The 18,537-nt window shown below is 36.7% G+C and overlaps 1 protein-coding gene across 1 annotated transcript in view; it reads right to left on the bottom strand.

Moving 5' to 3' along the window:
* The window catches only part of CNBD1 (cyclic nucleotide binding domain containing 1), a 397,045-nt gene extending 386,433 nt beyond the window's left edge, over positions 1 to 10,612 (bottom strand). The window contains 1 exon segment of the mRNA XM_060127732.1: positions 10,525 to 10,612. Within this exon segment, the coding sequence (XP_059983715.1) occupies positions 10,525 to 10,612 (88 nt within the window).
* Between the last annotated feature and the right edge of the window lie 7,925 nt (positions 10,613 to 18,537).

The following is an 18,537-nucleotide window of genomic DNA, read 5'->3' as shown; positions in this document are numbered from 1 at the left end:
ATAGCATAAATTCAGGAAGAGCTTACAAATACCACTAGTGCTACACATGTCTGGAAGTACCAAGCAACACAATTTTTTTTTTTTTTTTTTTTTTGTGTGTGGTACGCAGGCTTCTCACTGTTATGGCCTCTCCCGTTGAGGGGCACAGGCTCCGGACGCGCAGGCCCAGCAGCCATGGCTCACGGGCCTAGCCGCTCCGCGGCATGTGGGATCTTCCCGGACCGGGGTACAAACCCATGTCCCCTGCATCGGCAGGCGGACTCTCAACCACTGCGCCACCAGGGAAGCCCCAAGCAACACAACTTGATAAAAGAAACACACACGTTATAAAAATTAGAAAAAAAGAGACAAAAAAAGATCGCTGATCACAGATCACCATAACAAATACAATAGTAATAATTAAAAGGTTTGAAATACTGTGAGAATTACTAAAATGTGACACAGAGATGGGAACTGATCAAATGCTGTTGGGAAAATGGTGCCAATAGACTTACTTGACACAAGCCTGCCACAAACTTTTATTTTGTAAAAAATGCAATACCTACAATGTGTAATAAAACAAGGTATGCCTGCCTGTTAAAAAAAAACAGAAAGAAAAAGAGAGAAACAAAAATAATTGATAATATTGTAATTATATAAGTAGAAAACAGAATTGCATAGACTGAAAATCCATTAAGGTATTGACTGAAGTGGTTGATAATGGAAGTAACCAAATATTCAATAGCTTGCCCGTTTCCCTGAAGAAATGAGTTGCAAAAGCATTGAGGATAGTAGAGGAAGGTAGGCATAAATGCCAGCTGTAGGTTTGGGGAGAATGGTAGGGTTTCCCAGTGGACAAGACCAGGATGTGGTGGGCATCCACATGTGGGGTGGGCTTGTGCAGAATATCAGAGGCCAAGAGGGGTAAGGAGAGCAAAGGTGGGAGGGGGACAGGATATGCCAGTGTTGAGTGTAGGACCCTTAGTGGGGATGGGGTGGCAGTAGTATGAAAGATTGGCTACACACAGTGGAACTGATCAAATGTATTTAGGTTAATAGGAGCAAGGTTTCTTACTTGAGAGAAGAGAGTTACAAACACAGAAAGCCAAAATGACTGTAGTGTTGCATTGGACTTGAACGAATTGGTGTAAGCTCATGGTTTTCATAGATATAAATTGATATGCAAACAACATAAATGTACATTTTTATTCCTTAGATCTGTCCACTGAGAGGGCCTGGGGGCAGTGACACTCTAACATCAATGAGCACACATAGCACCCAGAGCTTGATTTTTAAATCTAATTCTGCATTAAAATAAACTAGGGATCTCTGGGAAAAGAGCTGGTCGTCAGGATCAAGTAGGGAAAAGTACAAGATGAGCATGAAAAATCTTACTGCTCCAGAAAGCAAGGAAATGCTTAAACCACCTTGAAGTCACTCCCAGTGGCCAGACTGAACAATTAAACAATTTGGGCATCAAAATATATAATGATAGTAATTAATTAAAACCCTTTGAATAAACTAGGAAATCATAATTTTACATTGATTGATTAAATATTTCATGAGAAAAGGGGTATTTATATATTTTCAAAATACCTTTTCACAAAATACTTATTAATTACAAAAGGGGGAAAAGCAAATTTACAGCAGAGAAGCTCTCTGGGTACCACCTTAGTCAACTGATTAAAGTGAAATTATGTGCCACCTGGTAAGATGGAAGGAGAACACAGAATCACTTCTATGACATTCCTGCCAAAGATTTCTAACTTGAAACTAATCATAAGGAAATATCAGACAAACCAAACTGAAGCATATTCTTCTAAATAATAGTTTGTAACTCCCAGCATCAAGGTCATGAAAGTCAAGGAAAACTTAAAAACTGTTCCAGACTAAAGGAGATTGAAGAGATAAGACTATGAAATGCAACATGAGATTTTGAATTGGATCCTTTTACTTAAGAACATTATCAGAACAATTGGCTACATTTAAACGGAGTCTAAGGATTAGATTACAGTAATTTATATGTGTTAAATTCCTGATTTTGATGAATGTATTGTGATTATGTAATAAGAGAATGTCCTTGTTTTTAAGAAATGCATACCAAAATATTTAAGGATGATGGAGTGTCAAATGGCTCTGGAAAAATATATTTCTTTTTATTGAATTTACAACATTTCTGTAAAATTGTGGTTTCAAATTCTTTATTTTTAAAAATTCAATAGCTCTCTCATATGATGACTTTTATAGTTAGAAAATATAATGAGAAAAATATCTTCATAATAGTAAGGAAAAAATGTAAAATGCCCAGGAATAAATTTTCCTGAGTGTCATAAAAAGGACACTTGCATAACTTGGAAGTAGAACGGTTGAATAAAGATACCAGTTCCTGAGTAGGAAGACTCAATATCACAAGGATGTCAATTCTTCATAAGTTAATTTTTGTTTGTTTGTTTTTGTTTTTGTTCTGCGGTACGCGGGCCTCTCACTGTTGTGGCCTCTCCCATTGCGGAGCACAGGCTGCGGACGCGCAGGCTCAGCGGCCATGGCTCACAGGCCCAGCCGCTCTGCGGCATGTGGGATCTTCCCGGACCGGGGCACGAACCCGTGTCTCCTGCATCGGCGGGCAGACTCTCAACCACTGCGCCACCAGGGAAGCCCTTCATAAGTTAATTTAAATTTTACACATTTTCCAATTAAAATACCAAAATGTTTACTTGCTGAAGAAGCCCAAATAGTTATAAAGTTCACACAGAAAAATAAAAATGGGAGAATAGCCAGAAAAATCTTTTAAAAAAGAGTAATCAGTAAAGGTTAATCTTACCAGATATTGAAATATAATGCTTCAAAATTATAACAGTTTAACATGAATGCATATATAGACAAGAGATTAGTGGAAAAAGTAAATAATATATTCCAGAAATAGATCCAGAATGCATACAAAAATTTAGTATTTAATAAAAACTGGTATTTCAAATTAGCAGGAAAAAAGAATTACTCAACAAATGGTGTTAGAACAGTTGGTTGGTCACTTGCAAAAATATTATGTTGTAGCCTTACATCACTATTCTAAAGTAAATGTATTCAAAATAAATTCCAGATGCACCAAATATTTAATAGGCTTAATACTGAAAAGTAAAATTACATAAATACTAAGAGAAAGCATGGAGGAATTATGTTTAAATCTTGGCATGGAAAAATGGCATTCTAAGCAAGAATCAATAACAGAGGACAAAAACTACACAAACATTCTAAAACCTTTGTAGGACACAAAAATCATAAAGACAAAACAAAAATGCAAACTGAGAAGAATATTTGTAAAGTATATGCCATGCCAAAAGGCTAATTTCTTTTATAAACAAAGAGTTTTTTTTTTTTTTAAATAAAAGAAAAAATAGGGCTTCCCTGGTGGTGCAGTGGTTGAGAGTCCACCTGCCTATGCAGGGGAGACGGGTTTGTGCCCCGGTCCGGGAAGATCCCACATGCCGCAGAGCGGCTGGGCCTGTGAGCCATGGCCGCTGAGCCTGCGCGTCCGGAGCCTATGCTCCGCAACGCGAGAGGCCACAACAGTGAGAGGTTCACTTACCGCAAAAAAAGAAAAAAAAGAAAAAAGAAATAGTGAATAGTCAAGGGACATAAACAGGCTGTTCACATAGATACAAATGGCCATAAATATATGAAAAGATTCTAAACCTCACTCTTTAAGAAAAGTGAACTTAAAGATCAATTAAAACTGTTTGCAATTCATTTATTGGCAAAACGTGTGTCTTATAGTACATGATATTAGCATAAATGTTGTAAAATAGAAGTTCGTATACACTGATGGTAGAACTAGAAATTAGTACAAACTCTGTGGAAGACAATTTGTCAGTAGTTATCAAATTAAAATGCACACATTCTTTGTCCTTGGAGTTCTGTTGAAACACTTGCTTACCAACTTAAAAAGATACATACAGAACGTTTATTTGATTTAAACAGCAAAACTTGCTAGAAACCAATTCCCACCATATTAGTTAGGATCCAGTAGCCAAGAAACAGAAACCATATCAGTATTTTTAATGGAAAAAAATTGATACAAAGAACTGTTAGTTGTTAGAAAACTGAAAAGAAAAAAAAAGGGAACACCAAATATCATGCAGAAAGCATCTACCACCCCTATTTCAGCCGATGAAGAAAAGGAAAGAGGTTTAATTACCAAAACTTAGAAGCTTTGGAGAAATGTCCCTACAAAGCTGAGACACATCCCTCTGAGGACAGGACGTAGTAGCTGGCACTGAATTTTTGAGGGGGTGCAATGGGGCTATTTCTGAGAATATTGGTAAAACTGCAAATGGAATAAACTGCTGCTGCTGGAACAAACAGCCATGGCTTGGGTGAAAATGACACATTACTGGAGAGACACTCACAAGAAGCAAACCAGAAACGGCAATCAAAAGAATGAACACTTTCCTTAACTTTCCTCCTGCCTTTCAATCCCCCTCTAATACCTGCTATTGACAGAGCTTAATAGGAAGCCCCCTGGCTTCCTGGGAAAAACTGGTTTGCAGAGTCCCAGCCCCAACCTCATGACGCAGAATATAAAAGGTGGACTTGAAGATGAGACACAATAATTTAAACATCCATTAGTAGCATTTTGGTGTACTCAAGCAATGAAATATAATGTAACCACTAAAATAAATATATATACATATATAAACATGAATATGCATGGAAAATTTCAAGAAAAATATTTTTATGATAGTTACTTCTGAGGATAAGATCAGGAGTATGAGTTGGGAGGAAGACTCACTCAAATTTTAATATTTTCTTGTGCCTGAGGCATATGCTATTTATGTAATAATTTGTAAAAGAGAACTATTCACCAAAACTCCCATAAATTGTGAGACTTGTTCATTTTTCTGTCAATTTACTAAACACTTGTATGCTAGGCATTGGAGAAACAAATGTGAGGGATAACCACTTATTTCTAGATATTCATCTAATTAGAATCATAGCCCTAAGGCACAAGTATATGAGGTTTCTAAGTGAAGTTAAAGGTGTTAAGGATAGAAAGGGTGTAGAGAAATTGCTAAGGGAGTTCAGAGATATGGAAGAGATTACTTCATACTGGAGGGCAGTGGTCTCCAACCTTTTTTGGCACCAGGGACCAGTTTCGTGGTAGACAAGTTTTCCACTGACCAGGGTGGCAGGGTTGCGGGGGTCAGATGGTTCAGGTGTTAATGCGAGCAATGGGGAGCGGCAGATGAAGCTCCCCTCACTTGCTCACCACTGCTCACATCCTGCTGTGTGTCCCAGTTCCTAACAGGCCCAGGACCGGTACCAGTCCACAGCCCTGGGGTTGGAGATCCCTGCTGGAGAGGACAGGAGAGTCTTTGTGGAGATTAAAGTCATTGAGCAGAACTTTGAAGAATTGGAATGATAGGAACAAATAGAGCAAGATAGACGGGAACCCCAGAGGAAACATGAGCTAAGGCAGGAGAGTATGGTGAAGAGTATAATGGTGTAACTCAAGGAGTAACTTTCCCCTCAGCATGAGAACTCTCCAGCTCTATTTACGAGAGGCCAGATAGAGGGTGTTAACCAGATTGCTAGGGAACGTTGCTTATGATAACAATGATGCCTGATTGATGAGTTGTACCTGGACTAGAACAAACTAGTGATGATCTGCAAGTACCTGAGCCACAGAAATGGGCTTCCCTGAGTACAGTGATTCTTGTAACTGAGAAGTTCTATGCCTATGGAATTTTTATAGGCCATGGTTATAAAAATTGGCTCCTGCAGGTATGAATTTTAAGCCAAGGTTATTTATCACCTGCCCTTTGTGACTCTCATTACCTTGAACCTGAACCACCACCTGGGGGGGGCAAAGAGGACTGTGGGCTACTGCCTAGGCAGCTGTGAGAACTGCTTCCACAAAAGGGAAACACCTGATTCTGCCCTCTGGAAGACTGATTCTATCCTATATCCTTCTGAGCACAGGGGCCAAATATGGTCATGTGAATGTTTACTTGGACCGAGAAAGCCCTCTTGTCTCCCTGAGCGGTGATGCAGATGGGTTTAAAGAACGTCAATCAAAACATTTTAGCTACAGTGGAGAGTTCAATCAATAGCAGTGTAAAGTCTAGGACATGAAAGACAGATTTTAGCCAAATTATGAAAAGTTTAAATGCCAGACTGAGGGAAATGGATTGTAATCTAAGTTTTGGAGGCAAGTAAGACCCTGATATCTTTTGAGCAGAGAATTAATATGATCAAATTCATATTTTAATCGTCATATCAGAAAGGAAATCTGGTCCACAATATATGTTGAAGGAAGGTGATAGAGGATCCAGATGGCTGAGGGATTGATAACAGAGGACTGATGCAGGAGGTACTTCTGAGAGACTGCTGAGAACAGAACAGCAGCCTGACACTGAGGGGTGACCTGGTGTGACCTCTAGTGGAGAGAACTGATTTGCAATGCAATGCAATTACTTCAAGGTTTCCTGCCTGAACACCCCAGTCATGATTAAGCTCAAGTTTAAGTTAACATAACAATTTCTAAAGGCCATTCAAGATCTTCTAACAGAAAGTACGAGCACACGGAGATGGTTATAACGGTGGTAAGAAAAAAAGTAGAAACAGTGCTGTTTCAATAAAATATTCATCTTTTCTCCTTTGGGATTTAAAAAAAGATAAAAGTGACTTTTACACTGAAAAATAGAAAAAATAATTTTCAAATATTTCCTTTCCTAAATTATCTGATGGTATTTTCCATAGGGACTATTATTGATTACACAGAGACATACACAAACATTCAACCACTTTTTTATCTTTTATTCCTTCTTGGAATACCCATTCTCATCTCTTTCAACTGTTTTTCAGCCTTGCTTTCTTTATACATTACAAAGTCTGCTTCTTCACTGACAAGCCCCCCCTTTTTCTTATTTTTACTCCTGAATGGTGTAAAACTTTAAAATGGAGCAATATTCACCTTTCCAGATAAATATATATCTTGAAACTCCTTTAATCTTTAGCTGCTAAAGAACTGAAAACTCTCAAATTACAGGAAATGCCTGTGAAGTTTTAGGAATGATGACACCATTATTTCAGGTTTTCTGTAAATGTATGCCCATAACATGAAAGAAAAGAGCAAAGGAAAACATTCACTTAGGAGTAGTATCTTGTTTCTAAATTCCTTCAAGTGTCTCTGGTCTTCTCTTGAATGCTTTTTTTTCCTTCTTCTTCTTCTACAGCCTCACATGTTGGAAGAAGCAAAATGTACCTACAAATATCTTGTGAACTTGAAAGCCTTTTTTTACTGGGAAAACAAACAAACAAAAAACCCTTTGGTTAAAGCACAGAAATTCTTTCTACCAGATAAACCAGTAGGCAAAATGTAAAGCACATTTTTGAAATTGTCCTTTCTTAGAAAGAGAAGCCTAATAAGCATGAATAAAATAAAGGTATAGCTTATTAACCCAAAAAAGGTATCTAACTGGACCACACTCCTAATCGTAGTATGAAATGGTTTCCTCCAGCCAAATGCTAAAATGTGGCTCCCTGTCTCCTTAAAAAGAATTTTTAAGACAACTTTCTTCCTTTTGTCTCTTCAAGAAATCAACTTCTAATAATAATGGGTCAAGCATGTCCCTAGACCAGATGCTATTTCATGTAGGTGGTAAAACTACTGCAGGTTTTGCTAACTGTAAGGTTTTTAAAACAATTCTCATCCAGAGTAAAAAGTGCCATGAGTCTTTTGCTTTTGAGAACAATCACCTCTTTCCTAGCATAAGCATGCTATGAAGAATCCAGAGACACAAGTCAAAGAGACTATAGAAGGAGAAGACTTGGAAGTTTCAAAGAAAATATTTGTAAGTGATTCAAGAAGCTTAACTGCTTGGAGTGTTTTTGAGTCTGAACTTCAGAGTTAAGCAGACAGCACGGGGAAGGGGGGTGGGTGTTGAAGATGAGGATACATTCTCTTCCTTAAATCTAAAGTGTCAAAGTAGTGAAAATGGCAAAATTCAACAAATGCACAACCATCATTTAACTAGTAAACTGTGCAGGGATTTCAGGGTAGTGGACAAGGAGGAAACCAGCATGCTGCTGACACTCTGGTTTGTTGTTTTCATAAGTAGAGAAAGTTCATTACATGGATGATACTATGAAGAGTCTCTATCACTTGACAACTATGTGAACTTTAGCATGAAACTTAAGCCTCACTATGCCTAACTGTAAAATAGACCATGTGTTAGTTTTCTATTGCCACTGTAAAAATTACCACCAACCTACTGGCTTAAAGACAACACAACATTATTATCTTACAGTTCTGGAAGTCAGAAGTCTGAAATAGGTCTCACTGAGCTAAAATCAAGCTGTCAGCAGGACTGTATTCCTTCTGGAAGTTCTTGGGGAGAATCCATTTCTTTGTCTTTTCCAGCTTCTAGGGGCCACCTGAATTCCTTGGCTCATGGCCCCCTTCCATCTTCAAAGCGAGTAATGGCTAGTCAAGCCTTTCTCATCCTGCATCTGACTCATAAATATTTCCTCCTTCCACCCAGAAGGACTCTTGTTATTACAGTGGACCAGCAGATAATCCAGAAGACTCTCCCATCTCAAGGTCAGCTGTTTAGCAGCCCCAATTCCATCTTCCATTCCTCTTCATTCCACTTGCCAAGAAGCATAGCATCTTCACAGGTTCAGGGGATTAGGACATGCACATCATTGAGGGCCATTGTTCTGCCTACAACAGAGCTCATAGGTTCATTGCGGGAAATAAATGAAATAACAACAAAACATGCAAAATGCTCACACACTGCTTATAGAAAGCCTTCAATAAACATTATTCACATATAAAATTTATAGAGAAGATAGGCATGACTCACTAAATGTAACCTGGCTAAGTGCATTCAAAGTAAACCAGAATGTATATAATGCCTAGATTTTCCTTAAGGTCCTTAACTGAGCCTTCCTATTTATGTCCATTACATTTTGAATCACTCCCTTTTATATCTCCTTTATAATTCAGGTTCAGTCGTATTATGGATTGAAAGCATTCTCACATATGCTTTCCTGAGGTCATTGTTTCAGCAGTGATGATAGAGTTCGCTAAGGGAAATTGCCGACTTGCTAGAGTTAGCAAAAAGACACAGTTACTGAGCAAGCAGGACACGTCTCCAAAGAGAAGTCACACATAGAACATCAAGCAGGAACCTCTAAAGGGAAAATTGGGAGCTCCACTGCTTTCCATTATGCTCTATTCAGTTCTGAGACTTAAATGCTGCTGATTTTTCATCTTTTAATCACTTCACACAAGTTAAGTGTCCTTGGGAGACACTACAGAGGGTAGCACATATCTCATCCCATTGATCCTAAATTAATTTGATCTTTTAACTCCCAGATACTGCACTTTCTAGGCTGCTAAAAAAGAAATCGTCTTAGGGTGACTTTTTTTCTGCACAGTAGAAACTGTGGTTTTTGGCGAAATTACATTTAATATTTATTTCAACTTGTATTGAAATATAACTTTGGCTATATACAAGAAATTTTTCATAACAATAATAAAAAACATATAAAATAACATGTGTAGGAATAAATTTGATTTAACATAAGGACTTTGTCTAATGCTGTTCAAGACATAAGTATAGCATTACCCATTTCAAAGGGTATCAACTCCTGCCTGTGGCAACTTTTTCCCTGGAGACTATGATCATTAATTTAAAAATATGTATACATAAAAGACTCAACTCTCACAGGAAGATAAAAGAATAGATGGGTTAGCTTTTTCAGATCTATACCAGAAATCTACCCAATGAATATTAAAATAATAAGGTAAATGCTTTATTGAAGTTGAAAGAGTCACAATTATTACCACTGGTATCTGAAAGATTTTTAAAATCTCAACTATCACTAGGACTATTACATATTATTAGTGACAAAATAATAGATCTATGAATTTGATGAAAAAAAGTCTTGAGAAAAATATTCTGGGTTAGGCTGACTATATAAAATAAGAAAATACTGTAAATTGTATAAACTTGAAAATATTTATAATTCTTATGCTATCATAAATCAAAAACTACAAAATTAAAATAAAATGAGAATAAATTTCAAAACAAGGATAATGGGAATTATCTCTTATTTTTCTTAAAAAATTTAAATAAGAATTCTCCTAGTAAAAAGTATGTATTAAATAGCTTATGAAAGGCAGTAAAACTAACTCTGGGTAGGCACAGGAAGACCTGTCAGAAACAAGGGGCCTGATCATTGGTAAGCCAAGTGACTTCTCTGAGACTTTGTTTTCTCTCCTCTTTAAAAGTATTTGTTATTTGAACTTCTGAGAGTTCATAAAAACCCTCATTTTACTGGGTAAAAATACTGGAGACCTACAGAATAGAAATGGCTTCAGGAGAACAAAGCAGGAATTGCACATCTATGTTCTTTCCATTCCACTATGCTGTCAATAAGACTCCCAGTGTGTCTAACAACCCTCAACTGCCCCACTTCTCTTCTCTGGGGTAAGTACACTGAAAACAACGGCAGACCCTCCAGATTTTCCCCACTCACTTGGAATACTGAGAAGTGGAGGAGGAGACACATTGTTTACAGCTATCATTTGAGATAAAATGGCTGCTGGGAGAGAAGACATAGGCATCTTGACGGCTCAAAGGCAGCTAACCAGAGGCTATTTGAGAGGCAAATGACCACTCTTTTCCTTGAGGCATCACAAAGCAGAACCCTCAAGGTACTCTCTGATAGGTTGTGTATTACGGAATCTTCATGTTCACAGTTCTTCTACGTGTGTACAGCATTCTGAGAGGGAAACCTAGACCAGGAAGAAAGATATTCTAGTCTAGTGGAACTTATGAAGGAGGCCTTGTGAGCTATAGTGAATAGTACGACTGAAGAGAGAAATAATATTGTACAGGCAGATACAGCAGAATCAATAGCACACATGAGCCTAGGTTAGGTAAAGGAAGAATTCATGTCATTGATCTTCCATTGTCCAGAAACTCTTTTCAGCTTACTAAATGTCTACATTGCATATTGGAGACCCTTTTTGTAGCAGCAGCAACAGGATATTTATACTGCTTTCCATGGCTACATACATAGAGTAAAACATACCTTTTAACAATCAGACACCAATAAACTCACCATATTCTGCTAGGTGTGATATATGTTTCTCTTATTTTCTGCTGCTTCACAATAATTAAGGCTCATTACAATGTCTAGGATTTAGAATCTTAATATATCTTTTACTTCTGTGTATCATCTCAGAAGGGTTTTAAAAATATTTTCTGGGGTCATAACTATAATAGGTTATGCACAAAAGGACTGTGACTGACTCCTGAGCATGATATATAGTGATAACTATTTATCCATCAACTTCATCTAGAAAACACTAATAACAAGAATTGAAAACTTTAGTTGTATTACAAAAGGAACACATTTATCTTGCAACAGTTCCTATTGAATTGTCTCTGCACAATAAAATTACTTCACCATAACTTTTCAGTTGAATATATTTTCTTGTCCCCAGTTCTATAAACTCTGGACTCAGTGTAGACTCAATTCTTTTTGGTTCATCATTGCTTTTAATCTTGTATTTTTTTCTACACTAGCCAGCTACCTTCACCTAGCTACCTTCTGAGGTGCGAGGTATGGCTCGCACCTCAGAATGGCACCTAGCCGTCCCAACTGTACCCCCTTCTGAATTCCTGTGCCTTCATTTGACAGACTATCCCAGATCCGTTCTCTTCCCAATATTACATTTAAAACTCAAAGAACCAAGGACATTTTTTTTTGCGGTACGCGGGCCTCTCACTGCTGTGGCCTCTCCCGTTGCGGAGCACAGGTTCCGGACACACAGCCCCAGCAGCCATGGCTCACGGACCCAGCTGCTCTGCAGCATGTGGGATCCTCCCGGACCAGGGCACGAACCCGTGACCCCTGCATCGGCAGGCGGACTCTCAACCACTGCGCCACCAGGGAAGCCCAAGGACATCTTTTAAAAAGTTAATTATAAAATACTCTTGCATTTTTCATGGATTTTTAAACAGATGGGGCTATATTAGATGTTTTTTTTTCCTTTTGGCAAGTTGTTTTGATCAAATTATGTAAGAAAAGTTTTCTAAGGCCCTAAGTTCATACTGATCAATTTCCTTTCTGATTCCAATTTCATAAGTTCTTATTTTTATTTATTTTCTAGTTCTTTTCCCTTATTTTTAAAATTTTCACCTTTTTTCTGTTCTGTATTTCATATACAAAAAAACTATATGTATTGAAAGATAATTAGCATCATAATAATTTCACATCAATTGGACCTTGCTTGAAAACAACTGAAAAATATACAAGTGTGTATATATATACATATATATGTATATATATATAGTGACAATGCAAGTAAACAAGAACATAGAACATTAAGAAAGAAATAGCAAAATAAGCAATTAAAAAAATCTTACTTCATTTTATCTAAGTCTATGTAATCTTCATGACTTTGTGTGAACATCTGTTAGTATCTGCTGGTATATGTCCAAAGAGAATCCAACAAATCACAAACTCAGCTTCCCCCAAATGTTTTTGATTAGTCCCTGCAATATATTCTGAATAGTCTTAAAATTCATTCCAAGAACAATAACATAATCACTGATTTGTCTTTGAGAGACAGATGTATGAAATTTTTTGTCAGTTCCTGGATATTCCTCAGAAGTCTACTCACTTCTCAAATACTTACTTGTAAAATTATCCTGTGCAAGTCACTTAATCTTAGTTTCAATATCCTAATCTACACAATAAAGGTAATGATAATACCTCATACAAATTTTATGAACACTAAATTTTCAGTGAATATAAAAACTTTAATGAATATAAAGATCCTAGCACAGTTTCTAGATATAGTAATCACTCATTTATCATTGTTACTAGTAATAATAATATTATTATTACGAGGTAAACCTTGAGAAATTTACATGGATTAAAAAAGGTTTAAATACATAAATACTTTTTCTCAAACATACATTTTATATGGGTTCAACCCTTCCTGCTACATAGTCAACAGTAACATATTACAGGTATGTTTTTCTAGATACACCTTAGGTATCAATCCCATATCACAAAACTAATAATAATAATAACCAAATTTACCGTGATAATTTTCTATAGACTATTACTATTTCAAATGAATTAATTCCAGAGAGAATAATGCTTCAATTAAAATTAAGGCAATTCAGCACATATATTTGTATTTTAAAGTATAATTATCAAAATATTTATATAAATTAAAACTAGTTAGTTACAAAATTCATTTATATAAAATAAAGTGTTACATATCATATAATTGACCAATCTGTCCTTTGAAAGATAGTCTATAAATTACATATGCACATGCCTATAATAACTGCAAAACAAAATAAATCATTAATATATAAATATATTTATATATGTACATATTTTTTCATGCAAATGATTAAAAATAATATTCAAATTAACTAGAATGTATATAATCTGTATATAGTCTTAACCTATTAATGAAGTACAGTATTTATTTATTTGTTTATTTATACATATATGGAAATGAAATTTATATGGAAATTTGTACACCTACTTCAATCGGTGTCAAATTTGCTAATAAAAAAATGAGTACACAGTACAAAAATATTGTCATTAACTTATGACTTAAATTCTTTTGTTTCATTTACTGTAAATTGCTCTGAGGTATAATTTTTATGTCCTCACAAATGGTAATTTTTACTGTGAGATTAATTTATAAGCAATTTAAACTCCAACTGATAAGTTGAATAATGTATTGATAAATACATTACTAAAGAAACAAATCTATTTTCCAGAACCAATTGTGAATGATAAATTGGTGTACACACATATGAATATCTATTTGTCTATAATGTATAAATAATATACTACCCATAATCAAAAAATCTTTTTTTTTGATTCCTATCAGTCTCTTGCCATATATAGACCTAAGCAATAGTACATTCATGTACAAATATTCACAGCACTTGCCACAGATATACATATTCTTTAAGTGCGTATTAAATTTTAATCACAAAACTGTGGTCTTCTATTTGAATGGATTATTTATTTATCTGAAGAAGGGGATCAAATTTCTCAATTGATGTAGCTACACACATTTGTATAATTTGTCACTCAGCTGTTAAGGCAGTTTCTCCAGAGCTGCATTAATCACTGCACCTGTGAACTGAAACCTATTCTGAGTGTTTCATTATGGTATATTTGTAAACTTTATTAGGAAAGATAAATCAACTTAAGATAAATGTGCATGATTTAATAGAGGATCTCAAAGATTTACCAAAACAATTTCCCTGTCAGTCTAGAGTTTCACAAGTATATGTTATATCCAAGTAGGTTTAGTAGATGAATAAAATTAACTAATCACATTTCCAAAGCTTGTATAACCTTAGATCAGGCATGTAACTCTTAAATAGCAAAGCCTAGAAAGGCAATAAGCAAAAGGCTGAACAATCATAGAAAATAGCCCCCAGGTACTAGCAAAGTGGATCAACACTTGACTCAGGTACTAGCAAAGTGGATCAACACTTGACTCAGAAACTAGGAAACAAGAACAAAGAATGATAAGCAAGAATAAAGACTGATAAGCCACTCCTAGCTAAGGGCTTCACCAATACCAATGGAAAGAAATGAATCAGTTATAGTAAACCATAGTACTCTTTTTTTTTTTTTTTTTTTTGGCGGTACATGGACCTCTCACTGTTGTGGCCTCTCGCGTTGCGGAGCACAGGCTCCGGACACGCAGGCTCAGCGGCCATGGCTCACGGCCCTAGCCGCTCCGCGGCATGTGGGATCTTCCCGGACCAGGGCACAAACCCGTGACCCTTGCATTGGCAGGCAGACTCTCAACCACTGCGCCACCAGGGAAGCCCCATAGTACTCTTATATATGTATTATTATCATACAAAAGTTCAAGTAGACAGAGGTTCAGGTGCCATCTCAGCCATTAACCAGCTCTGCCCTATATGACAAATTATTTACAGGCCTCAATTTCCTTGTAGGTAAAATGGAAAGATATCTACCCATAGGATTATTTTGAAGGATGGAAAAAAGCAGAGGTCACTTAATGCTTATATATCTATGTTCTTGTTTAGTGACCACAATAGCTCAATTTTACAGGACTGTTATACGATTTAAATGAGGTGAGCTCATCCTTTCTCACAAAAACACGGAAATCACAACTACTGAACAACCAGTGACAAAAAATCGCTGTAAACTACCAAAAAAATACCCTACATCCAAAGACAAAGAAACCACTATGTGACATTAGGAGGGGCACAATCGCAATAAAATCAAATCCCATACCCACCAAGTGGGTGACCCACAAACTGGAAAATAATTATATCACAGAAGTTCTCCCACAAGAGTGAAAATTCTGTGCCCCACGTCAGGCTCCCTAGCCTGGGGGTCTGGCATCAGGAGGAGGAGCCCCCAGAGCATTTGGCTTTGAAGGCCATCAAGGCTTGATTACAGGAATTCCACAGGACTGAGGGAAACAGAAACTCCACTCTTAGAGGGTGCATTCAAGGTTTTGTGCACACCAGGACCCAGGGGGAAAAGCAGTGACCTCACAAGATCCTGGGCCAGACCTACCTGCTGGTATTGGAGGGTCTCCTGTGGAGGCAAAGGGTGGCTGTGGCTCACTGAGGGGATAAAGACACTAGTAGCAGTAGTTCTGGGGAGTACTTATTGGTATGAGCTCCCTTGGAGCCCGCCATTTTCTCACCAAGACCTGGCCCCACCCAATAACCTATAGGCTCCAAGGTTGGGATGCCTCAGGCCAGCCAACCAACAGGAAGGGAACACTGACCTACCCATCAGCAGACAGGATGCCTAAAGTCATCCTGAGCCCACAGCTGCCCAATAAATGCACCCCTTGACATGGCTCTACTCACCAGAGGGACAAGACCCAGCTCTACCCACCAGTGGGCAGGCACCAGTCCCTCCCACCAGGAAGCCAGCACAAGCCCCTTAGAACATTCTCATCCACCAGGGGACAGACGGCAGAAGCAGGAAGAACTACAATCCTGCAGCATGAAGAATGGAAACTGCAATCACAGAAAGTTAAATCAAATGTGACAGCAGAGGAATATGTCACAAAGGAACAAGATAAAAACCCCAAAAGAACAACTGAGTGAAGTGGAGACAGGCAATCTACCTGAAAAAAAAAATTCAGAAAATGACAGTAAAGATGATCCAAGATCTCAGAAATAGAATGGAGGCAAGGATCAAGAAGATACAATAAATGTGTAACAAAGAGCTAGAAGATTAAAGAACAAACTATGAGATGAGCAATACAATAGCTGAAATGAAAAGTACTCTAGAAGGAATCAATAGCAGAATAAATGAGGCAGAAGAATGGATAAGTGACCTGAAAGACAGAATGGTGGAATTACTGCTGCAGAACAGAATAAAGAAAAAGGAATGAAAAGAAATGAGGACAGTCTAAGAGACCTCTGTGGCAACATTAAATACATCAACATTCACATTATAGGGTTCCCAGAGGAGAAGAGCAAGAGAAAGGACTGGAGAAAATATTTGAAGAGATAATAGCTGAAAAATTCCCTAACATGGGAATGGAAACAGTCATCCAAGTCCAGGAAGCACAGAGAGTCTCAGGCAGGATAAACCCAAGGAGCAACACACAGAGACACATAGTAATCACACTGACAAAAATTAAATACCAAGAGAAAATATTAAAAGCAACAAGGGAAAAGCAACAAATAATATACAAGGGATTTCCCATAAGGTTATCAGCTGATTTTTCAGCAGAAACTCTAGAGGTCAGAAGGGAGTGGCATGATATATTTAAAGTGATGAAAAGGAAGAAACTACAGCTAAGAATACTGTACCCAGCAATGCTCTGTTTCAGATTAAACAAAGAAATCAAAAGCTTTACAGACAAGCAAAAGATAAGAGAATTCAGCAAAACCAGACCAGCTTTGCAACAAATGCTAAAGGAACTTCTTTAGGCAGAAAAGAAAAGACCACATCTAGAAACAAGAAAATTACAAATGGAAAAGATCACTGGTAAAAGAAAACAAACAGTAAAGGTAGGAAATCATCCACACACAAATATGATATCAAAACCTGCAGTCATGAGAAGAGGAGAGTAAAAATTCAGGATATTGGAAATACATTTGAAATTAAAAGACTGGCAACTTAAAACAATCTTGTTTATATACAGGCCACTATATCAAAACCTTATGGTAACTGCAAACCAAAAACCTACAACAGATACAAAGACAAAAAAGAATAAGGAATCAAAATACACACTAAAGTTAGTCATCAAATCACAAGAGAAGAGAACAAAAGAGGAAGGAAAGAAAAAAAACCTAGAAAAACAAATTCAAACAATTAACAAAATGGCAATAAAAACATACATATCAATATTTACCTTAAGAAAGGTATTCCACACAAATGGAAATTTTAAAAAAAGCTGGAGTACCAATACTAATATTAGACAAAATAGACTTTAAAATAAAGATTGTTACAAGAGAAAAAAAAGGACACTACATAATGATCAAGGGATCAATCCAAGAAGTTAAAACAATTGTAAATATATATGCACCACCTCAACAGATAAGGCAAATACTAACAGCCATAAAAGGAGAAATCGACAGTAACACAATAATAGTGGGGGACTTTAACACCACAGTTTCATCAATGATGAAATGATCATCCAGACACAAAATCAATAAGAAAACACAAATCATCAATAAGGCCTTAAATGACACATTAGACCAGATTGACTTAATTGATATTTATAGAGCATTCCATCTGGAAGCAGCAGAATACCCATTCAAGTGCACATAGAACATTCTTCAGGAAGGATCACATGCTGGGCCACAAAGTGAGCCTTGGTAAATTTAAGAAAATTGAAATCATATCAAGCATCTTTTCCAAGCACAACACTGTGAGATTAGAAACCAACTACAAGGAAAAAACTGTAAAAAACAAAAATATGTGGAGGCTAAACAATATTCTACTAAACAACAAATAGATCACTGAAGAAATAAAAAAGGAAATCAAAAAATACCTAGAGACAAACAAAATTGAAAGCACAATGACCCAAAAGTGACAGGACGCAGCAAAAGTAGTTCTAAGAGGGAAGCTTATAACAATACAATCTTACCTCAGGAAACAAGAAAAATCTCAAATAAACAACCTAAACTTACATGTAAAGCAACTAGAGAAAGAAGAAGAAATAAAATCCAAAGTTAGTAGAAGGAAAGAAATCATAAAAGCAGAGCAGAAATAAATGGAGACAAAGAAAACAATAGAAAAGATCAATGAAACTAAGAGCTGGTTCTTTGAAAAGATAAACAAAATTGATAAACCTTTAGCCAGACTCACCAAGAAAAAAAGGGAGGACTCAAATCAATAAAATTAGAAATGAAAAAGGAGAAGTTACAACTGACACCACAGAAATACAACCAACTATATGCCAATAAAAAGGACAACCTAGAAGAAATGGACAAATTCTTAGAAAGTTACAATCTCCCAAAACTGAACCAGGAAGAAGTAGAA

This window comes from Lagenorhynchus albirostris, chromosome 17 (genome assembly GCF_949774975.1).
Source record: "Lagenorhynchus albirostris chromosome 17, mLagAlb1.1, whole genome shotgun sequence".
Classification (NCBI taxonomy): Eukaryota; Metazoa; Chordata; class Mammalia; order Artiodactyla; family Delphinidae; genus Lagenorhynchus; species Lagenorhynchus albirostris.
This window is presented reverse-complemented; position numbering and strand designations above follow the sequence as displayed.